Raw genomic sequence first — 25,559 nt, 5'->3', positions numbered from 1 at the left:
GCAGAAAGAGGGCACTTTGTCACAATGTGTTCCATCTTCACAGACATAACTGTTCTGTCGATTGGCACAGCAGGGCTACGCTCTCTGCTGTTTTGTTGCGTCCTGCCCTCAAAAAGCTACGAGGTCATGCAACAGGTTTCAGTGGCATTTTAGACACGCAGCTCTAACATGTGGTCTCACCCATTTATTGCATAAGTATGATGTCAGAATGTCCTCCCACATAAGTCTTGGGCAAGGCTTGACTAGCCTTGCAGGACACAAGGAAAACTGTTCCACCATTGTAAAAAAATAAATAAATAAAAGATAAACATGCAAAGAAATGAACGCTGCAGCGTTCGGCCCCGCCAATAACATAAGAAAGGCGCGGCACCAGCCATTATTCCTGCAGAGGCTTGCTGTGCTCCCTACATATAAACAAGCATTGCGGGAGAGAGTCTTGCATGCAACAGGAGGCAGGACAAAACCATTTAAGAAAATAGAGCTCAGAGGCTGTAATTAAAAATTAAAACCTACTGAGTAACCATGTAACAGGGGCTGTCATCATGGGAGGTTACAAGAATAAAATAGGCGGTACTAAGAAGGGGCAATAAAGCCTATTGACCAATGAAAAGCCACAATTTACAAAGGACAGTGACAGGAGCCAATTAAAAAGATTACTGGAAAGTAAGAGGAGCTTCAAGCCTATTTCCTGAATATAGCATGCATCGAAGAGACGGCACAAGCGTTACCTAGGCGAGCCCTAAAAATCATGCCAGGCCTCGTGCCCATCCCCTTTTGGTATTTATACAGCTGCCTCAAAGATTTGTGAACCGGACTATAGCTACTTCTACCAAAAGCTCTCTGAATACACACTACTCAGTGCCCAAGTTATTCTATTCCCTCCTATATCATAACGTTGGCAATCCCTCCAATCTCTGAGACAGACTTAGCTCTGATTACCCCAACAATGTGTTTTTTTTTTAATCGCCACATTCCTCAAAGGAATGGGAAACGTTCCATTTGCACCTGGTCTCCGTTTAGCCCAGACTCCATTGATCAATCCTTTGTATCCTTTCAATTTTGTCCAGCATTTGTACGTTATTATATTTTGTCACATTAACAATATTGAAACCTCGTCCTCCACCCTAAACCTCCAGTCTCTTACCATTTGGCCATATTCATTCCAACCACCAAGTTCGTCTTTCCAATACCATAGCCACTCTGTGGTGAATATGAAATGTGGAGGTTTGGCAGCAGAGGACACAGTAGACAGTCGACGGACCTTCGAAGATCTGATGGTCATTTGTTTGAAGTCCAGACCAGGAATCCCTGTACTGAATAAAAAAAATAAAGTGTTCTTTATTTGGACATTGCTTAGTTTTGTCCTAATACTAAAAAGTAATTGATGGCTCAATAGACTGGTTCTCAGTTGCAAAGCCCTAAATTAAAAGGCTACCCATTGGGTTTAGACAAGTTTGCAGCAGTCAAAATGCATCACCCTTTTCTTATTTGCATATATTATTTCAGTTATTGGTCTCAAACTAGTACATCATGTTCAAAGTATACACTTTGAACATGTTCCATACAAGGTGTATCCTGTTTCTGCGGGAACGGATCAAGGTAGGGATAAATAACAAGCATTGACAAAAGGGAATAGGCCTTGTTGTTTTAATTTTTTCGGCTTTGCTAAAACTGTTTTTTTGCCACATTCTTTGTAAAACTTTGTTAGGAGAGTCGCTAGGCCCTGCCAATAAACACAAAAAAAGTTTTAAAAAATACATATAGGATAAAAGCAAAAATATTTTTGGGGTCTCCAAAAAGCATACATTGCTATAGTGGTTGCTGGCACTGAAGGGAACTCCTTAATTAGTGGATGAAAAGAGAAGATTGCCAGAGTCATAGTGAATTTAGCAAATAAAGTGAGCCGACCTTCTGCCTCATGTAGTATGGATGAAAACGACAACAGACCAATGGCTGAAGAGGGGTGGATGACACCTCCTACAAGTAAGCATAAAGGCGCCATTTTAGTAAAATCAAAAGATCTTGGCTAACGACAGTTAAAAGCAAGCATTGATAAAGTCAACGGGTCTGGCTATGCAATAGCCAATTAATTTTTCTACACTTAAAAGCAAACACTGCAATAAAAGAAATAAAAAAAGAAAACCTGCGGCCATCTACACATGACCATCATCTGGGCGTGGCCACGAGGCGGACCAAGCTGGCCGGTGTGCTATGAAGGCCCGGACACCTACCGCATTGCTTTTGGCTACCGCTGCACATCTCCGCTCCACCACTGCAGCGGCTGGAGTATGATGGTGTCCGGACCACGGCGGACTTGTCGCCGCTGCGGGGGACTCATCTGCCCACCAGGAGGGCCTGGCTCTGCTGACAGTTGCGGCCTGACATGGCCCTCAGAGGCCCCGCGGTGACCAGGACGAGCATGATGGCGTGGCAGCTGGGCCTGATTTACATTGAAACTCTCGGAGCTCACCTATCTGCCGCCTATGGTGCCCACCAGTACCGGGAGAGATGGGGATGTAGAGGTGGGGCGCTGGGCCTGCAGTGTGTTGAATGCAAGGAGTGGTGAGTGGCCCTGCCCTGATATTCATTTCATATTGGCGCGAGGCCCTACACTTTGCTGCTTGCGGGCATACAGAATTGCCAGAGTTGGGAGGAATTTTTTGATCAGGCACCTGCAACTGGTGCCACATTTTGCGCCAGGCCTAGTTGGTGGGGGCGTTCTCTGCAATGGGGCCCACATGCTCTGATGATTAGTGCTAGTGGGCCAATGCCCTAGATGATTGAGATTTTCTGCCTGGAATCGTCAAGTATTCTTCAAGCGAAGGCACTGCCCACTTAGCAGCCAGGGGCGCTCGCTAGTGCTGAGCCCATTTTGCCTTGTTGGATGCGGCCACCTGTCATTGCTAGCATTGCTGGGCATATATGAACATACTGCTGGCCGCCCTTGCTCCAGAGTCCTTCTGCTGTGGAGTCCCAGTGGGTGTACCCGATTCAAGACCTCTTGGGTGGAGTTATCCGTAGGCACCTCGCTGCAGCCCCGATCCCCTGTTTGTGGCCTTCCTACTGTAAAGTCGGGTGTAACGATCCTAAACAGGGCAGCTCATTTTTGGCTCGACTAAAAATCCCCAGCGCAATGGGGTAGAGTATTCGGCAGAGGGGGGCCTGATAACGACCACAACTGATGTCCATACACTTGAGATAACTGCTGCAATTATGGCTGAATTGAGGGCTGGTTTTAAGTCCATAGACTCCGGCTTTGATGCTCTGTCTATCCAACTGAATGGCATGCATGAATGTATGGACAAACATGAGGCGAGACTGGATGCCAATGAACAGCGCAGATCCGATTTCAAGGACATCAGCACCAGGTTGAACAAGCACCTTGGGATGACTGAACAGTTTCTAAAACTGATGGATGCCAATACCAAAGATTTGGAGGCACGCTCCCGTCTAAACAATATTCGCATAGCTGGAGTGGCAGAGTCCATTAGCATTTGGCGCATGGACACATTTGTCGAGAGCCTCATTTCTGAACTGTTTAGTAGGGAGGCTTTTTCAGCTTCATTCACAGTTGCGAGAGCTCACAGAACCCTTGGTCCAGGACAATGATGAGATGCCACCGCATCTCATCATTGCCCGACACCTCCATTAATGGGAAGGTGTCACGGCTCTTAGCCTTTCCCGAGAGAAGGGGGTCGGTGCAATATCAATATAATTTTACACCATGGGTGCAAGAGAAGTGCCATAAATTTGCTGATTTCAAGTGCACACTTCAGAAGTCCAGCGTGCGCTATGCAATGTTATACCCAGTTGGTTTGCGCATCTAGGTAGACGGTAGACCGCACATCTTCGATTCACTGGTGGATACGGTCGTTTTCTGCAAGCAGCGTGGGATTGGGACCATGGCACCCGGAGACCAACCATCCGGTTCTTCACCCGGCCGGGCACCAGTGGACTCACGGCCGGGCATCAGTGGACTCACGGACTGCTCCATCATCGTAAAGACGAGCGCTCTGTTTGCACTGGAACACGCTGAACTCTAGCCCTCTACTTCTCCCATCTTTATAACAAAATATCGAGGCACCATACCGTCCTGTTTACTACAGACGCGGTCGCTCCCCACGCTGCTCCCCGACCTGCCTTGCCTCGCCGCCTGGTATCGTTGCGCTTCACCGCTGCTTTTGCTAGATCATATTGCTAATTCACATTGCTGGACTAAGTTGCCGATTTAAATTGCTGCAAATTCATTTTGTAAATCATTGTGTCATCGCTAGACTGCCCTGACTGCTAATTCATTTTGTGCTGCATTGCTTGTATTACTTTGCTCATTGACATAAATAGCGCTAAACCACCTCGCCTGCTAATTCATTGTGTAAATCATTGTGTCATCGCTATACTGCCTTGACTGCCACATCATTTTTATGTTTGTGACATCGTAGCGCTACATCGCCAAAGCGACCTGCAAGTACAGTTTTTCTTATCATTAGTGCTGCACTGTTCGAGGCGTGCCTGATTATACCGGGGCCACTGCCTTTTGCATCGTATTAGCTGCTTGTTCCGTTTTACGCTGCCGGCCTTTTTGTTGTTGTTGTTGTGTCCCCCTGCCCGGGTCTCCACCCCGCTCCCGCCGCCCAGCTGACCCTCCCTCGCCCCTCCCCCTCCCACTATCCACATATGACAGATGCTTTTGCGCGCAGCGGTCGCGCCCCATGCGCGCCGAAGGTGCGCCAAAGGTAAGCCTGTCTATGCCCGTCCGCGCCTGGACCGCGCCCAGCGCCAGACCCCCTGGTCCACGCAATCCCCACTTCACCCGCATAACGTACGACGCCGCAACCCTCCTCACCCTTAAATCCGGACGCACACCACAATGCTGCGAAGCTGCCCCAGGACACACCCATGGACCGTTCACCTGCCATTCCTGCAAATTCGCCTGTAACAATACCCTCACCAAACCCATTAACTCCAAACACAGCTCCAACTCTAACCTCCTGAACTGCATCCTGCTGAACACCCGCTCGGTCCACAGACACGCCACTGAAATCTGGGACCTACTCGACACTGCTTCGCCGGACGTCGCCTTCCTCACAGAAACCTGGATCAACGCCTCATCAGCGACCGACATCGCCATAGCCATCCCGGACGCCTACAAGATCATCCGAAAAGATCGCACCAACCAAACTCGAGGAGGCATCGCCATCGTCCATAAGAACACCATCCGCATCACGACCAGTTCCGACGATAACCTCGCTACCGCCGAACACCTTCACTTCCAGATCCACACCGACCCCAAGACCACACTTAGAGGCACCCTCATCTACAGACCACCAGGAACCCGCACACAGTTCAACGAAGACATCACTGACTTCATCAGCCCACACGCCCTCCCCTCCGAGGACTACATTCTACTGGGAGACCTCAACTTCCACCTGGAAAAGAAAAACGACAGCAACACCACCACCCTTCTGGACAACCTGGCCAACCTCGGACTGAAACAACTTGTTGACACCCCCACCCACCTTGCCGGTCATACGCTCGACCCTATCTTCACCTCCAGCAAACACATCTCCTTCGATCATACCACTGCTCTCCATTGGACGGACCACAGCTGCGTTCACTTCAGTTACAAAAAAACACCGACCCACAACCCCCCACAACCTATCCCTCGAAGAAACTGGAACAAAATCACTACCGATCAACTCTTCAATTCGCTTAACCAAAACCCTCCTGCCATGTCATCGGACCCTAACCAAGCAGCAACCAAACTCACACAATGGATCACCCACAGCGCTAACGAATTAGCACCCTTGAAAAACCACCAGATCAAACAAGGCAGCAAAAAGGCCCCCTGGTTCAACGACGACCTTAAGAAATCTAAGAAGTCATGTCGTACTCTTGAGAAAACCTGGAGAAAAAACCCAACCACCGACAACCTGACCTCCTTCAAGGACGCCACCCGCAAACACCACCAATTGATCCGATCCACCAAGAAAACAGCATTCAAGGACCGACTCGACAACAACGCCCACAACAGCAAGGAACTATTCAACATCGTCAAAGAATTTACCAACCCCACTGCCGGCACCAACGACATCACTCCCTCACAAGACCTCTGCGACTCTTTATCCTCTTTCTTCCACAACAAAATCGCCGACATACATAACAGCTTTGAAAACCAGTCAGAAGACCTGTCAACTCCAACCACCCCCGAACCAAAACCCCCCTCTAACATCCTTTGCGACTGGAACCCAATCACTACTGTAGACACCATCCGCCTAATGAACTCCATCCACTCAGGATCACCAACCGACCCATGCCCCCACCACATCTTCAACAAAGCAGACTCCATCATCGCACCCCATCTCCGCGATGTCATCAACTGTTCCTTCAACTCCGCTACCTTCCCAGAAAGCTGGAAACATGCCGAACTCAGCGCCCTCCTAAAGAAAACCACAGCAGACCCCTCTGAACTTAAGAACTACCGCCCCATCTCACTCCTCCCATTCCCTGCCAAAGTCATAGAGAAAGCAGTCAATAGCCAGCTCGCCGCCTTCCTCGAAGCCGACAATTCCCTCGACCCCTCACAGTCCGGCTTCCGAGCCAAACACAGCACCGAAACAGCCCTCATCGCTGCTACAGACGACATCCGAGCACTACTGGACAACGGAGAAACTGTCACCCTCATCCTACTTGACCCCTCGGCCGCCTTCGACACAGTCTGTCATAGCACCCTCATACAACGCCTCAACAACGTCGGCATACAAGGAAAAGCTCTGGACTGGATCATCTCAACCCAGATAGTCCGCCTCCCCCCATTCAAATCAGAGGCCACCGAAGTCATCTGTGGCGTACCACAAGGATCATCACTTAGTCCCACCCTCTTCAACGTTTACATGAGCCCCCTCGCATCCATCGCACAACAACACAACCTCAACATCATCTCCTATGCAGACGGCACCCAACTGATCCTCTCCCTCACCAAAAACCCAAACACCGCTAAAACCAATCTACACGAAGGAATGAAAGAAGTAGCCGAATGGATGAAGAACAGCCGCCTAAAACTAAACTCGGACAAACGGAAGTCCTCATCTTAGGTTCATCCCCCTCTGCTTGGGACGACTCATGGTGGCCACCGGCCCTGGGTACAGCACCAATACCTACAGACCACGCACGTAACCTGGGCTTCATCCTAGACTCCTCCCTCTCGATGACCAGACAAGTCAACGCTGTCTCATCTTCATGCTTCAACATCCTTCGCATGCTCAAAAAAATCTTCCGTTGGATCCCCACCGAAACAAGAAAAACAATCACCCATGCTCTGGTCACTAGCCGACTGGATTATGGAAATACCCTCTACGCCGGCACCACAGCCAAACTACAGAATAAACTCCAACGCATCCAAAACGCCTCAGCCAGACTCATATTGGACATCCCCCCGTCAAGCTCACATTTCCGGTCACCTGAAAGACCTCCACTGGCTTACTGTTAACAAGAGAATAACATTCCGCCTCCTCACCCACGCACACAAGGCCCTCTACGACATAGGACCCGAATGCCTCAACACATGACTGTCCTTCTACACACCCTAAGGGGGAGAAACTGGATGCTGTAGAGGAGAAACTACGATATCTTGATCTGCAGACCATGTCATCTAGCCCTAGCCCACCCTTGCATGTGCGCTCCACTTAGCTGCAGGAATTTCAGGATCTCACAGCTCGCAAGGTTGCGTATGTAAGTAAATATGTCAGGGCACAGGTATAGGGGGAGGGCGAGGGACCTGGATGAAAGTTAGCCAGGCTGCTATGTCCCACAAACCATTGCTTTTTATGTCACAGCCCTGCAGCTGGATGACGGCTCCTTGACCACTGACAGTACCACCATTTTCAATGAATTTACTGCATACTACACTCATCTTTACATGTCTCGTGGCGGCGCTGTGGAAGAGGCACTTGCAGATTATTTGTTCATCGTAGCCATGGTATGACTGGACGGTGAGCACCAGATGTTTTTGGCTGCATCTATCTCGAGTGAGGAGATTTCACAAGCCATAGACGCCCTGAGTAGTACCTGGGGTTGGACGGCTTTACAGGTGATTTCTATAAAGCTTACAAAGTACTAATGGTACCACACTTGTTTAAAGTCAATGCTGAATCTCTTGAGCAGAGACTTTACCCCCTCACATTGCGGGAGGCAGTTACAACAATCTTACTTAAGCCAGGCAAATCCCCATAGCTATGCACTTCCTACAGACCCCGGTCACTATCAAATCATGACAATAAAATTCTAGCTACAGTACTAGCTACACGCCTCTCCCTGTGAATGAACAGCATAATATCTCTCTTGCAGTCAGGGTTCATACCAATCGATCCACCTCAGTGAACCCTTGTACAGTGTTTGCCATGAACAAATCAGATTTCCCCAGACCTTCAGACGGCTGCTGTGCTGCTGGACCCTGAGAAGGCGTTTGACTCCCTTGAGTGGTCTTTCCGTCATGCCACTCAGCGGAAACTGGGTATTCCCACGGGTTTCAGGAACTGGTCAGACTGCTTTACAATGCTGCACTAGTTCACCTTATATTGTACAGTGCCATGACGGACCCACTTGCATCGACTCGGGGCACCCGTCAGGATGCCCACTTTCACCTTTTATATCATTGCGATGGACCCCATGGGCAGCCTCTTTAAGGAACATCTGGACTGCGCTTTCACAGAGTTCCACTTCTCACTTCTCTGTATGCTGACGACAATGTTATTTGTTAGGGATCCCGAAACTAATCTTCCCCTTCTAATTCGGGAAATTATCTGCTTCTGAGTTTTTTCCAGACTCTCCATTGATTGGGGTAAATGTGAGATTTTTTCCATTGACAGATGCTACAGTCCCATGTAATATCAAATTACCCCTACAGTGGTTCATGGATACTACGAGATAGCTTGGTGTCCGCTTGCACAGGAGTGGAGTGGAGTGGAGGTAACCCGCCTTAATTATGGCCCCACCATTGATAATTTTTCTGTGCAGATTGAGCGCTGGTGTAGGCTCCCTTAGTCTATGGTGGGGAGGATAGCTATAATTAAAATGGTGGTGCTGCCCTGTTTTTAGGTCGAGCAGACCTACCCTCAATGCGTGAGCATTGAAGGTGTCTGCTTCAGACCTATTGTGGCCCGTATGGGCCTGTACCTAGGAATGTGGACAGTTACCAGACACGCGCTTTGAGGCTGTCAGATTTCACCTCGGGAGCGCGCTGCTTGCCGTGTGTGGAGTCTTCGTGTCAGTTTCACTTTTCATTACTTTCGTTTTTGCCTAGCCTGGCTCTCAATGAAGAACGCTTGCTGCAAATAAATGTTTTATTTTATTTAATAACATGCTTGTGTTTAGCTTTATTTTTAATGCGCAATATTAATGCCGGCAATGTGATAACAGTTCAGCATGTGACTATTTAATATGCTATCTTTAACTGGTAATAAAATGCATACGTTTTTAAAGTCGGCGTGTTGTTTTTGTCTAGGCTGGCTTTTAATGAAGAATGCTTGCTGTTAATAAATGTGGCTTCTTTTATTTAACGACATGCTTCAAATGGTAAAATTTGCATGTTAAACAGTAAATTAACTTGCAATACTTTTGGTCTAGGCTGGCTGTCAATGAAAAACGCTTGCTGGGAATAAATGTGGCTTCTTTTATTTAACAACATGCTTGAAATGGTAAAGTTTGCATGTTAAACAGTAAATTACCTTGCCGTCGTGTTGTCTGCGTTTGTAAAGTAGGCCCCATGCAAATGTGGAGATTTTGCCAAGCAAATGTGGAGATCTTTTTCGAGTAATACTGGTGCTGTGTTACAAGGTGTGCTTTTGAATCACTGTCCTCGCCGCCGTGTTGTCTGCAATACATTTCCCAGTAACTGGGTAGATTTTGAAGAAACGAAACTCCTATTTTAAAGCTTCCCCTTAACTTTTTTTTTGTATTAACGTTTAACCTAGACGTCGTGTTGTTTTTGTCTAGGCTGGCTTTCAATGAAGAACGCTTGCTGGGAATAAATGTGGCTTCTTTTATTTAATGACATGCTTGAAATGGTAAAGTTTGCATGTTAAACAGTAAATTAACTTGCTGCGTGTTGTCTGTGTTTGTAAAGTAGGCGCCATGCAAATGTGGAGATCTTGCCATGCCGAGTGCATATTTTCATATTATCACTAATAAAAGTTTAGACGTCGTGTTGTTTTTGTCTAGGCTGGCTGTCAATGAAAAACGCTTGCTGGGAATAAATGTGGCTTCTTTTATTTAACAACATGCTTGAAATGGTAAAGTTTGCATGTTAAACAGTAAATTACCTTGCCGTCGTTTTGTCTGCGTTTGTAAAGTAGGCCCCATGCAAATGTGGAGATTTTGCCAAGCAAATGTGGAGATCTTTTTCGAGTAATACTGGTGCTGTGTTACAAGGTGTGCTTTTGAATCACTGTCCTCGCCGCCGTGTTGTCTGCAATACATTTCCCAGTAACTGGGTAGATTTTGAAGAAACGAAACTCCTATTTTAAAGCTTCCCCTTAACTTTTTTTTTGTATTAACGTTTAACCTAGACGTCGTGTTGTTTTTGTCAAGGCTGGCTTTCAATGAAGAACGCTTGCTGGGAATAAATGTGGCTTCTTTTATTTAATGACATGCTTGAAATGGTAAAGTTTGCATGTTAAACAGTAAATTAACTTGCTGCGTGTTGTCTGTCAATGAAAAACGCTTGCTGGGAATAAATGTGGCTTCTTTTATTTGACGACATGCTTGAAATGGTAAAGTTTGCATGTTAAACAGTAAATTACCTTGCCGGCGTGTTGTCTGCGTTTGTAAAGTAGGCCCCATGCAAATGTGGAGATTTTGCCATGCAAATGTGGAGATCTATTGTATAGCTAACCTTTAACCTTTGCTTTCCATTGACGTTTAGCAGACAAGTCCTTTTCACACTTGTAGCTATTTTCACACTAACCCTATGTGTTTCTTCTCTCTGCGCATCTTGCATTTTATTGCCCTAAACGTTCCTATCTGATGGTAAACAAAAGGTACTTAAACATCAAGCTTGTCTCCATGTTAAACACATGCTACTTGCCGTCTTCCAGAACAAGCTTTTGCCTCGTACTTTACAGTTCTTAGGGATTTTTCAGCTGCATTTGGACGTTCGCGTTTTGGGATTTTTCAATTGCAATAGGTAAGCTTATTTATATATTTTTACATTAACTTCTTCCCGCTCCGCCTTTCCCCTTCCCCCCCCCCCCCCCCTTCCCCACCGGCCCCTCTCCGCTTCAAAATAACGCATTATATAGCTCTTTTTTCCTCTCGCACCGTGCTCCAGCTAACCTTGCACTTCTCCCCTTCTTTTCTTCCCTGTTGCTACCCTATTTCGTATACATCCATTACGAAACTATTACATACTATTATTTACGCCTTCTCTTTACTTCCAGCTGCCACTACTTATAAACACTGTCATTTTACTACTTCTTCTTTATCACAGTTGCCACCCCCTGTGCACTACATATACATTTGCTAAATATTAACATTCTTTTATTTGCGCCTATCTCTTTATCTCTAGCTACCAGTACATAGCCTTCAATCTCTGTTATTCACTGCCATTTTACTACTCATATCTTCATAGTGTATGTGCAAAGCATTATGTAAAATAAATACTACAAAATAACATACACATTATTTTTTAATATGTTAATGTATTGCTATGTAACGTAATGCAAATTTACAAGTGTATGCATTTTAAATAATATACATGACAATGTTTACTTTTAAAACTATATAGCGCTTTTGCCCAAACATCTCTGCTGTACCTAACGTCTCCTGCTCCCCCCCCCCCCCCCCCTCCCTTTTCTTCACAGTTCGCATCACCGGTCCGTTACATGTACATTTACAAAGCATTAAATACTATTTTCGTTGAGCCTTGCTTTCCACTCTTAATTTCCACTACGGACTTATTCTATATAATACACCAACACTTTACATACAACTTTATTACTTTTGCACACAGCCTCGCATTTGGTAAAATATATGATAACTCTACAGTAGTAAACATATAACACCTTACTAGTCTATATATACTTGCAAATAATTATATCCCTTTTTTTGCACACCGCTCTTCTCCTCAAGCTACTATTCCTACCCTCCCCCCTTTCCAACACCCCTTTCGCTGCGAACTCTGTTCACTCTAAATTCCCACTTAATACTGCGCTTTTTTTACTCGCTCTCCGCTACAGCTAATCATTCCTATCCTCCCCACCCTCTCCTCATTCTTGTCGCCATGGCCTGTACACTCTATATTCATTTGCAAATATTTAAATATTATTTTTGTTGCGCCCGCTATTTACTCTCAAGTCCAATTACATGCTTTCTTCCCTGTCACGCTCTGCTGTTTTACAAATCGCTTTGCGGTGTATGTGCATTGCATTATGCAAATAAAAATACTGGAAATAACATTTAAGTATTGTTAGGTGATATAATGTATTTGTAATGCAAATATAAATACAAATGCGTTTTAAATAATATCCATGTATGTCTCCGCTTTTAACATTATTTTGCATCGTATTACTACACGCTTTTTGGCGCTTCGCTTTTGCTCTCCAGTTATTATATAAAACACCAAACTCCTCACATAGCATTAACTTACTGCTACAAAAAGCCTCACATATGCTCAAATAACATAAATCTGCAATAGTAAAAGCTCTTCTTTACTAACTGCTGTCACGCAACATTCTCTCTCTCCTACGATTCCGCTGCTAACACAATACGCTTTAGATTTGCACAAACTCACCAATTTTTCCCGAATATCTCTTTGCTTTAGCTAATCGTCCTTATTGTACTTCCATTTTCTGCCTTAAACATTTTATTGCATAGAATTAGTCCCTGCTTTTTTAACTATTCACTGTCATCCTCCAGTAATTAATAACACACCGGCTCCAAATACCACACTTATTTACTCCTACAAAAAGCCTCACATTTGCTCAAAATAATATAAGTTTGCAATAGTGAAGGCTGTTTTCTTTTACCAACTGTTACACAACACTGCCCCCTCCCCCTATCCTTATCCGCTGCCAACCCAGTTCGCTTTAAATGTACAAAACGTATCAATTCTTTCAAATTGCGCGACTTTCTGCAAAGCTCTGCGCTGCTATCTAATATTACTCGGCATACTCTCCCATTTGCTGTTAAATATTGTTTTCTAATTATGATATTTGACACACTTAATGCTACCACACTAAAAAACAGCCTCTCTCTTCACTTCACCCCGCACTTTGTTAAAGCCGTACTTCAATAAAACACCAGTTGAAGTCAAATGCGGCATAGTTACAATACAAAAAAATGCAATATTTGCCTTAAAACACAATCCCTTACAGGCAAATAGGCTGTGTTGCCTCATGCGTTACAATCAGTTTAGTAAAATAGGCCCGTATTTAATAATAAAAGTAAAGCGCCATATTAAGTCTACGTGCAATAACTTTCATATAGTAACACCTAAGTTACGCTGCTGGCAATTTGTCTTTTTTCACTCACCCTGACTTAGCTGCATTATGCACATTATGCGGCCAAACAATTGTGATATCTCCCTGCTGCCAGTCCGACCGTCTGGTGCCATTATATCAGGAATAGTGAGCACTAATTAAAGCAGCCTGCAGCTCACTCACGTAACACGGCTTGCTAACTTCCTGTCAGTTGCTGGCGGCCGGATATCACGTGACGCGGCATGCCACACATCCGGATGTTCATATATTCGATATATTGTAGCGTTGTGTAGCCTCCCAAAAAGCTGAACACGGGTGTTAACTGTTTGCTGCTGGGATTCAGGCAGTCAGCACCCACAGCAGTAAGAAAGCCACACCATAACGGCACAATGACAGGCTTCGTTATAAAATTGCATAACGTTACATTTCAATGCGATAATAAACATTATCTCACTAAAATGTGTAGGCGTCGCACGTGTTACAAAACGCTTTGCAAAACTATATGTGATGCAATATATTATGTATGTATATATAATGCAGCACAATATATATGTTAAACATCACAACTAATATTTAAAGTAATGCAATGTATATATAGAAAGCAGCTCAATATGTGTGTATACATGTGTAAAGCAAAGTTTCATCTTACCTCAGTTGATAAAATAAGCACTACTGCGTTGATTGGTAAAACCGGTGGCTATACACTATTTACGAAGGTTAGGTAGGAAACTGCAAAATCGGCGGCAGTGGCTCGCGCAGAATCAGTTTTTTAGGTGTATCTATATTACTTTGATATATTATGTTGTCAAAAAATCGAAAATAAACACGTTTTCCTATAAATGCATTTCTCTACCTACCAGCAATCAAGCAGTTGTTTTCCAGTCTCTGTCACCGTGTTCATATAGGGCAGTCGTAACTTATGTAAACTCATTAATTTTATTTTTGTTTAAATGTAAATCATTCCATGTCAAGCCGTGTGCTTCCAGCCTGCAGGCGGCTGCACCGCTCTGCGACCAGACGTTTGAAGCCCATGTTTTGGGCCAAGCAGAACACCATCACATTTAAAAACAGCCACGTGCATTGGAAATAAATAAAACAACAGAATGAGTCTTGTAACCCTAGAACTGGATGTACAGACGATTCAAGGGCTTCCAAGGGGTTTATAATCCTGCAGTGCCAGTCTAAATCTAGCTGTTATGAAGTGCAAATGCGTCATTCATGCTGAAGTAACAAGGGCCTTCCACACATTGGACACTGCGCTGCCTCACACAAACTGCGCTGCCTCACACACACACACTACGCTGCCTCACACACACACTGCCCTGCCTCACACACACACTGCCCTGCCTCACACACACTGCGCTGCCTCACACACACTGCGCTGCCTCAGACACACTGCGCTGCCTCAGACACACTGCGCTGCCTCAGACACACTGCGCTGCCTCACACACACACACACTGCGCTGCCTCACACACACACACACACACTGCGCTGCCTCACACACACACACACACACTGCGCTGCCTCACACACACACACTGCGCTGCCTCACACACACACACACACACTGCACTGCCTCACACACACACACACACACACTGCACTGCCTCACACACACACACACTGCGCTGCCTCACACACACACACACTGCGCTGCCTCACACACACACACACACACTGCGCTGCCTCACACACACACACACACACTGCACTGCCTCACACACACACACACTGCACTGCCTCACACACACACACACTGCGCTGCCTCACACACACACACACTGCGCTGCCTCACACACACACACACTGCGCTGCCTCACACACACACTGCGCTGCCTCACACACACACTGCGCTGCCTCACACACACACTGCGCTGCCTCACACACACACTGCGCTGCCTCACACACACACTGCGCTGCCTCACACACACACTGCGCTGCCTCACACACACACTGCGCTGCCTCACACACACACTGCGCTGCCTCACACACACACTGCGCTGCCTCACACACACTGCGCTGCCTCACACACACTGCGCTGCCTCACACACACTGCGCTGCCTCACACACACACTGCGCTGCCTCACACACACACTGCGCTGCCTCACACACACTGTGCTGCCTCACACACACTGCACTGCCTCACACACATACTGCGCTGCCCTCCCTCACACACACTGCGCTGCCCTCCCTCACACACACTGCGCTGCCCTCCCTCACACACACTGCGCTGCCCTCCCTCACACACACTGCTCTGCCTCACACACACACACTGCACTGCCTCACACACACACACACACACTGCGCTGCCTCACACACACACACACACACACTGCGTTGCCTCACACACTGCGCTGTCACATAATTACCCAGCTCTCAATGCAACATACACTCCAAATACCACTCAGTGCCACATAATTATATGCTACATAGTTACACTGCACTCAATGCCATATACACTCCAAACAATACGACTCAGTGCCACAAAATTACATATTACATATTTACACTGCACTCCATGCAACATACACTCCAAATACTACTGAGTGCCACATAATTACACACCACATAATTACACTGCACTCAATGCAACATTCACTCCAAATCCCACTCAGTGCCACATAAGTACACTCTACTGAATGCAACATACACTCCCCATATTACCACTCACTGCCACGTAATTACACCCCATATAATTACTCTTCTCAATGCAACGTAAATACACTTCACATAATACCACTCAGTGCCGTATAATATGCTACATAATTACACTGCACTCAATGCAACATACACTCCAAATACCACTCAGTGCCACATAATTACTCTACTGAATACAACATACACTCCCCATATTACCACTCAGTGCCACGAATAACACCCCATATAATTACTCTTCTCAATGCAACGTAAATACACTTCACATAATACCACTCAGTGCCGTATAATTACACACCTCATACTTACACTACTCAATGCAACATAAATACACTCAATCTATCTAGCGCACTTACTCTATCTATCACCATCACTCTATCTATCTATCGCCATCACTCTATATATCTATCGCCTTCACTCTATCTATCACTTCGCCACAGTATCACTCAGCACCACCACAGCATCACTCATGGGAAATACAACATCACTAGGCGCTACCACAGCATCAATGAACACCACAGCATCACTCATTGCCACCACAATATCACTCAGCGCCACCACCGCATCAATCTGTGCAACCATTCAATAACTGGTTCAAATATGTTCTCTCAATGTTTCAAGCTTTATTACAAATGTCATAAAAAGATGTTAATATTTCACTTCTGTTCTTGGATTTTCGTCAAAATAAAATACAATTAACATAATCTTCACAATTTTTTTTACAAAAGTTTAAGCTATTGCTATTATAAATTACAATAACTTTTATTTAAGTATTAATTATTAAAAAATGTAAAAGCCATTGTTATTTAAAATATCAATACATCTAAGTCACATAAATACAACACATATTGCATTACAAATGCTATAGGTGTCACATTTGCAAACGTTAGAACTATTGGCATTGTAAATGACAAAGCTATTAAATTTGCTATTTTCAAAACCAACACAAAAATAAAAAATGTGTCATTTACAATACCAATAGCTCAAACTTGCCTAATGCGAGACCTATTGCATTGCAAATGCTTGTTTTATATGTATTTCTTAATATTCCGAGAGCACTGACTAAAAGTTTCTTTGATACCTTGAGTAGTATGTTCACACAGCTGATTAGGCGGGTAAACACCCTAGAATTAGTTGGCATACATGGCCTCTGCCTTACAATTGTGGTGGGTTTGGTGTCACAGATTTTTATCTTGAATATCTCATTTCACAGACACATTGGGCATATTTTTAGTATCATCCGGATGCCAGACTCCAATATCTTAAGTCGGAATGGATGCTGTCTCTCCCACTATTCCTTATGACTATTATACCACTGGGTCTTCCCAGCACCCCTACTGAAATACAGACACTTCCGAAAACATATTGGGCCTGGACTAGTTTTATGGCCTATCTGGGTTTCGATGTGCTAATTTCCCCACATTCCCCTTCACAATAATTACAGACTTCCATTGGCTGGCAAGGCATTGACCAAATGTACTCTAGCCACATGTCTGCTTCATACCTTGGGGGATCTATTCGCAGATGCTGATTTGCGGTCTGTTTCTTCGCTGGCTGAGGGATGTGAAGTGTCCTATATGGAGAGATTTATTTTACACCGGCTGCACAGTACTATTCGCACTGCACTTCACTCATACTCTAAGGAACCTGATGACTTTTCCCCCACTCACTATGATAATTATGGCCCTGATAATGCTCATTTAATCTCCCATTTTTGTCATACATCTATCTATCAGAGGGCCCTTGGGGTGGAAATGGCGAGTGCCGCCTGGGAGGGGGATTTGGGGATCCCTGTGTCAGACAAGATATAGTACAACTGCTGTTTTTCAATAACCATCGTCGCATTTTAAATATCAGCACTGGGCCTATGCAGCCATCCTCCCACCCCCACTACTGGCCAGAGTTCCCCTTACCAGATCGCATTGTTGTCATATGTATGCGGCGGAGCATGCTGATTTTATTCACTTAGCTTGGAACTGCGTCCCAATACTCCCTTACTGGGAAGGACTCTATTCCACATGATCGGGTACGATAGGCCTTACATTCACCCAAGACCCTTTGAGAGCCCTGATGTGGTATGATTTCTCTACACTAGAGTGGTACATGCAGCCCTAATGTGGATGCATGGATACGAGACTTGAAGTACTGCGACACCACAAGTGAAATATATGCTTCGCTGTAGCCCTCTGCCTCTAGACCAAAGGATATATGGCAGCCACTGAGACTGTCTGCTGCTTTTAGCCTCAAATGCGGATGAAGCTGGAGAAGATTAACTTGCGCCCTGAAGGTCATGTTCCCGAAGGTTTGTCTGCATTTGCGCCTGCTAGGTGCTACTCATATGTATTGAACTGTGATCCACATGCATGCACTTCTTTCACTTACTTCCATGCACAATTATCTGTCCCTCTGGCACTTCCCCTCCTTTTATTTCAATTTTTTCATCTTCATACTGGTGTGCTTATATTGCATATGTATACATGCTCTGACCCCCTTGCTTGTTTCTCTTTTCCTAAGTTGTGTTATTGTTGATATAAAATGTCACAAATAAAGATTTTAAAAAATAAAATAATACATGACCATCTAATTGCAATACAAAATGCAAGACAATTCACTGATGTGGCCGATTTACCAGTGATCCATTTTAAATAACAAGACATTCGGTAAAACCACACATAATAATAATGATGATAATAATAATAATCATAATCATCATCATCATCATCATCATCATAATAATAATATTAATATTATTATTATAGGAGGTAAGAAAAAATCCCCATATAAAGAAATCACTCAAACTGCAGGCAGCTACAATGTTACTTAAGGGCTCTGGAACTTTAAAATAAAACGAAAGAAATCCACACTAAGCAAGCACCCAAAGTGCAGGCAAAATAAATAGCCGTTTTTTAATGAATATAAAAAAAATAATTAAAAAACACATAACTACCCTTTTCACTAAAGAGAAAGAACTAGTTTTAGGTTGATGTGAACAGTGTGCACAGGCTTTGTGCAATCACTCAAAGTGAAAGGAGCCAATGGGCAAAATGGCCTGACCCACTGCACCATGCAGTAAGCTGTAGCGGGCTGAAGCAAAAAGTAAGGGACAATTTAACAAACAAAAAGTTCTTCTGTTTATGTGTGGGTATGGGTATGCATGGGTTTTTTGGTACGATAGGCAGGGGAGAAACTAAAATGTTCTTAAAGGCCAGACATAACAAGATCTATAATGTAGGAGCAGCATTCAGCAGCTACTGCTGGACTTATCTGGGAAGAAAGAAGACCATGCCAGCACAGCCGTAAAAAATATGCAGCCTCATCAAGTCAGAAATGTGGGAGATGACAAGGTAGGCAACTAGTTTCTGTCTGAAAACGGTTTATAGTCGTGCTCACTTGTTGTAGATGGTAATGCGCAGTTTTAAAAAAGATGCTGAAGGTACCGAGGTGGTGAGAAAACAAGCTGCCAAAATCCTATAGACAAGTTCAGCCAGTAACATTCTTTTGGTCCAGTCTGCTTGATGAGTTATCAAAAAGTAAAACAAATAGTTTCTTACCTGTCGGTGTAGTTTTGCAGCTTGAACATCTTTCTGGATTCACTATGCTGTGCATTATTCTGCGATCTGGTGGTTGGGTCCGGAATCGTAGTCTTTTCTTTTTTTTTTTTTCACAGCCCAGGTGGGCGTCGACGTCCCACCTTTGGTGTACTTCCTGTGACGTCGGCGCCATCTTTGGATTCTTTTTTCTTTTTTTGGGTGGGGGGGGAGGGGGGTTGTTCTGTTTTGAATCCTCTGGCAAAGTTTATCTTTCTCAGTAAATAACCTCTTCCCGCTTGTCTTTCAAGGTGTATTTTTTTTTCAGTTTCTACCACCTTCTTCTCCTGCCTCATCTTTCTGGAGGAGGTGGGTGGGTTCGCTAGTGAATCCAGAAAGATCTTCAAGCTGCAAAACTAGCCCGACAGGTAACAAACTATTCGTTTTGCAACGTGAATCTTTCTGGATTCACTATGCTGTGCATAGACTTTGTAGCAGTTTGTTATAGTTGTGGCGGCTGGGTGGAAGATGAGCTTTGTTTGTTGAAAATTTGTTGAAGCACCCTTTGTCCTACTTGTGCTTCCTTGTTCATCTGTATATCCACGCAGTAGTGCTTAGTGAACGTGTGCAATGAAGCCCATGTGGCCGCCAGGCATATGTCTTGAATGGGTGTGTTAGCCAGGAAGCCTATTGTTGCTCCCTTTTTCCTAGTAGAGTGGGCTTGTGTCCCCTCTGCTATCTCTTGGCCTGCCTGTTTGTGGCAGAACTGTATGGTCTTTGCGATCCATCGTGCGATCGTTACCTTTGTTACTGGTTTCCCCAGGTAGCTGCTTGCGAAGGACACAAAGAACTGCTTTGTCTTCCTGTGTTCCTTTGTCCTTTCTTTGTAGTAGATTACTGCCCTTCTAGCGCCATGGGTGTGCAGTGCTCTCTCTGCACTTGTTGTTGGCTTCTGGAAGAAGCTTGGTATTTGTATAGTTTGGTTGATGTGGAACCTTATTTGGCATAAAGTGCGGGTCAGTTCTCATGACCACCCTATCATTGTGTATTTGGATGTAGGGTTCTTGTAGTGTTAGTGCCTGCAGTTTTGCTCACCCTGCGCAGCGAGGTGATTGCCACTAAGAAGGCTGACTTCATAGTTCGTAGTTGTAGTGATACCCTATGGATCGGCTCAAAACGGCGCCTTCATGAGCTCTGTCAGCACTAAGTTGAGGTTCCATGCTGGCTGTGGAATCCTTTTGGGGGGTGCGATCCTCTGCTCCCCTTCCAGGAATCTTTTCACAATCTGAGATGTGAAGAGGCTCTTCCCCGTTTCTCCTCTTGTGAATGCCACTATCGCCGCCAGGTGTACTCTAAGCGAAGAGGCGCTTAGGTTCTCCTTTAGCAGGTGTGCGAGGTATCTTAACACCGTTGACTCTTGTCATTCTGTTGTGAAGTTTCTTCTTGTGGCACCATATAGTAAATCTCTTCCATTTGGCTGCATTGCACCGTCGTGTGCTAGGTTTTCTTGCCTCTCGTAGTACCCTGAGGGTGCTCTCAGGTAACTTCGGGTGCGCAAACTCTAAGTCCTCAGTAGCCATGCTGCTAAGCTGAGGCTCTCTGGCTCTGGGTGTAGGACCTCTCCGCCTTGCATGGAGAGCAAGTCCTTTCTTTTGCCGAACTTGTGGGGTGCACCCTGTGCCATTTCCATTATCTGGGAGTGCCAGGTCTGCCTGGCCCACTGTGGTGCCACCAGAATCAGGGTCATGCTGCTGGTTCTGCACTTGTTGAGTACTCGGTGTATCAGTGGTATCGGGGGAAAAGCGTAGGTAAATGTTTTCGACCAGCTTATCCATAGAGCATTCCCCAGGGATCCTTCCCCTGGTTTAAGTAAAAGCACTGTTTTATGTTGGTGGTCTTTTTCTTGTGTTTGTTCTTTCTTTCCACTGTTTCAAGAGTGAGTTAACGATGATGATAAATGGGTACACTGGCAATTGCTTGCCAGATAAGCCCATTGGCGGTTCTTCCGTGAGGGGCTCACTCTTGTTGCCACATTTTTTCCACTTTAATTTGGTGTGTGTTGGTGGAGCGACAATTTTATTTTGAACTTGTGTGTACCTTTATAAATTCTGACACATATACAGTTATGAATAGCCTAAAATCGGTGGCTTGTGGTAGTAGAAATTGTTTACCACTACATTTCGTGTATATAAATTTGGAATAATAAATGTGTCAGGAGGGAGAGGCCATTTTGTTGTGTTTTACAGTTTTGAGTGAGGGGCGGCCTGCTCCCTCTTCCATCCCCTTGAGGCTCCAATTAATTTGATATCCTTTCTGTTATTCCCAACATCATCAGTCTGCTGGAGGTGTCTGCACCGTCCAAGGCTGTCTTAAGGCAAGAGTTTGCCACATTTTTCCCCTCTTCCACGAGGTGTGTAGCTCTCTGTTGGTACTCTTCTGGCAGATGTATAAGCAGCTGTCCGATTTCTGGTACTAGTGCCTGTTTAGCAGGGCGTTCGAGTTTACCATGAGCCAGTGCATTGCCGCATTTCTATCTTTCTCCCTGTTAGATCCATCATCCTGCTTTCCTTGTCTGCTGGTGGGCCTGTTGTTGCTGACACATTTGCCATTTTCCTGGCGGTCGACGCAATGATGGAGTTCGCCGTTACTGATCCTCTGATGTAGGGAGGATCCTTGGAGGAATGCTTATACTTTTTCTCTGTCCTCGGCGTCACTGACCTGCAGGTTGCTGGTTCTTTGAACACCTCCCTCCTCTGGGCCATGACACTTTCCAGCATGGGAAGGTATTGGCTCCTAGTTTGTGTGGGGAGCAGGGTCTCCAAGAGGAAGTCCGCCTTCGGCTTCTCCAGCTTAACACTAAAAGCTGCTGCCGCATTTTTTACGGCGATATTGTAGGCCCCAATGTCATCTGGTGGCGAAGGTCTCCAAGGGTACGAGTCTACGCCCTCTCCTGGATTTTCGGCGTCGAGGTCCTGCCACTCCAGGTCCTGCGTTCCAGAGGATATTGAGCAGAGGACCGTTCGTTGATCGTCGTCAACCTCTTCCTCGTAGTAAGAGGCTTCTTCCTCCGTTTGTTCCAGATTCTAAGGACTTTTCGGCGGCTGTTCTGCCTCGAAGTCGTCCTCCTCTTCCAGCTCGACGATTACCATTTTTTCTTTTGACGGAATCGCGAAGCTCCTCATTTTCTCATCGAATTCCTTCTTTCTCTGCAGGATGTTGTCCATCTCTGCTTCGAGCCGTCTTTTCTTCCTTTGCATTTCCGCGGCCTGTTCAAAGTCGAAATGCTCGGCTGATCTCTTCGACTCCGCCGACGAGAAAGGCTTCGAGACGGGCTTCGGATCCTTGTTCGACGACGAAGCGCCCTTTGGGTCCTTGTCTTTCGAAGACGTAAGCTCCTTTTCGGGGACGTTCTTAGACGACCTTGGCTTTTCGCCGGCCTTAGCCACCTGGGAGTCCTTCTCTGAGGATCCGTTGTGCTGCTTGCCCCTGGATGCATTTGCGGCCGTCGAGGGTTTTGGCGCCAGTGCTCCATTCGAGGACTTTGGGTCAGTTTTTCGAGTGTCTTGCTCAGACCTTCGAGGGTCTTTCGGGGGTTATGGGGTCGTCAACTCTCCTACCTCCTTTGAAGTCTTCTTATCGGTCTCTACGACCGTGTAGCAGTCGTCTTCCTCGGCGACGTAGTCCTCCTCGTCACTCGATAACCCCAGGTCTCGTAGGGACGGTGGTTGCCCATTGCCCTGCATGTTGTAATTGGTTCTCCTCTAACGCTCCCTAACCCGGAGAGTCTTGGGCGTGAAGGCGGAGCAGGCGTTGCAGGCCTTGCTCTCGTGGTCGACCGGTAAGCAGAGATTGCAAACCTGGTGCTGGTCCTTCTGCGCGTACTTGTGATGGCAGTTGCTGCAGAATTTAAACTGTGTCCTGTACATCTCTCGTGCTCAGGGGGCACCCTGTGCGCGCATTCTCTGTCGGACGTCGAAGTTCACAAATTTTTCCTTCTCCTTCGTCGTCCCTGCTCGATCGTGATGTTCCTCGTCGTCTTCTCTCGTCTTTTCGTGTTGCTTGCGTTTTCTTTTCTCCAAAAACTCTGGAGCCCTTTCGGGAAAGATCTAGACCCAACGGCAGAAAAAATAATCTGAAGATGGCGCCCAAAGGTGGGAGCTTCCGCAGGAAGCGTGCCGACGTCACAGGAAGTACACCAAAGGCAGGACGTCTACGCCCACCTGGGCTACGAAAAAAAAAAAGACTACGATTCCGGACCCAACCACCAGATCGCGGACTAATGCACAGCATAGTGAATCCAAAAAGATTCACGCTGCAAAACTACAATGTGTTGGCTCAATTCAACCATTTGGCTTGCTTGTCGGAGGATAGCAACTTGTAATTTGTAATTTATGGGAACTAGATGTACTAGCAAAAAATTCTAGAACTTGAATAAAAAAGTAACCCATGCTCAGGTATCACTTCAGAAAGATCATGGAGAGCTGAAAATGTCCCTGAAGAAAACTTTTGTTTATTTTGGAGCTCCCACTTCATTGCCCCCCGCAGAGCCATGTGCTCCTGGTCAAAAGCAAATGCAAAAGAAAAAATTAATGAACGGCATGCTGGACAATGCAAACATTCACACCCAGTCACAAGGATCTGGGTTAAATCCATCATTCTTTTGCTCACCACACCACCCCAGTTTGGACCCAGCCATATGCAAATCAGTCTTGACCGTGTTTCTTGTGGGAACAGTCCAGCCCGAACTGCCAAGCCAGGCCCTCCCTGGCACGGAAACAAGCATCCTGGGACCGGTTTCAGTAGATCACTCTTCATCAGCCAGGCTAGCTTGAATTCAGCTGTGTGGTGAGCAGTGTTCCCTGCAAGCCGCGCGGCTGGGCGCCCACACACATCAGTGCCCCCGAGGGCGCACTGCTGTGCGAGTGGCGCGCACACAGATCTCAGAGAGTATTCGCGCCACCGAAGCAGGAGTGAAAAACCGGCATTTGTAACTTGCTGAGTAAGAGGTATTTAGCAAGTGCTTCCTCCTGCTAAATTCCTTTTGTTTTCTAGAGTGTGGCTGTGTGGCTCATTGCGTGCTTTTGTTTAAAGCATTTGTGTTACTTGCAGAGCCCATCACGAGCTGCGATTAACACAAATGATTTAAACAAAAGCACACGATATGCCCTTCAGCCACACTCTGGAGAACAAAAGAAATGCAGCACCAAAACACAGCGTGTGATTTTAGAAGCACCTATAAGCAAACGCTGTGTTTGTAGACTTGCTACATTTCTTGTCTAAACAGAGCTGGGCTGTGGGGTGTGATTCTGTGCCTTTCTTTTTTTTTTAAAGTTTTCATGTCAATTGCAGCTCATGGACGCTGCCATTCACATGAAAACGTTAAGAAAGGCGCACAATCACCCCACATTGCGCTTTATTAAGATAAGAAATGCAGGAAGCCTCTTTTCCTGGGTGTTTCATTTATGGCAGTAACAAGTGCACACTTTAATTATGAGAGCCATGAGTCTGAAGGAGTTAGTTGGCATACATGGATGTGTGAAACTCTTGGCTCCTTCTTTCTTGTTTAAACGTCAAAGGCATGCTTTAAAGTGGTTTGTGTTGCACACTAAGCCTTGTCACAGGCTAGCTGGTATAATGTTCCATCATGTAATACTTTCCGTGCTTTGATCAACCAAGTGTAATATTACATAGATTGTTTTGAGACTGTGCCAGATAGGGATTTAGAGTGGTTTTAAGTGAATTGTTTTGACTTCTGGTGAGGCGTTGTGCTACGCAACTTTACCCTCCCATCAATACACCAACAACATGGTTATCGATCTGAACTGGTCACCTAACTGCTGCTTGCAAATAGACCACTTCAATCATAGAAGCACGATTTGTGTTTCCATAGTTTTAGTGAAGACT

General features: G+C 45.6%; 1 protein-coding gene across 1 annotated transcript in view; it reads right to left on the bottom strand.

Annotated features, from left to right (window-relative positions):
- The window catches only part of LOC147734651 (protein mono-ADP-ribosyltransferase PARP12-like), a 320,390-nt gene that overhangs the window by 112,180 nt on the left and 182,651 nt on the right, over window positions 1-25,559 (bottom strand). The window contains exon 6 of the mRNA XM_086952947.1: window positions 1,145-1,313. Within this exon, the coding sequence (XP_086809073.1) occupies window positions 1,145-1,313 (169 nt within the window). The remainder of the gene's footprint in view (window positions 1-1,144; window positions 1,314-25,559) is intronic.

This window comes from Lissotriton vulgaris, chromosome 1_2, assembly GCF_964263255.1.
Source record: "Lissotriton vulgaris chromosome 1_2, aLisVul1.2, whole genome shotgun sequence".
In the NCBI taxonomy this organism is placed as follows: Eukaryota; Metazoa; Chordata; class Amphibia; order Caudata; family Salamandridae; genus Lissotriton; species Lissotriton vulgaris.
Note: the sequence above shows the minus strand (reverse complement) of the source record. Positions and strands in the feature narration are given on the sequence as shown.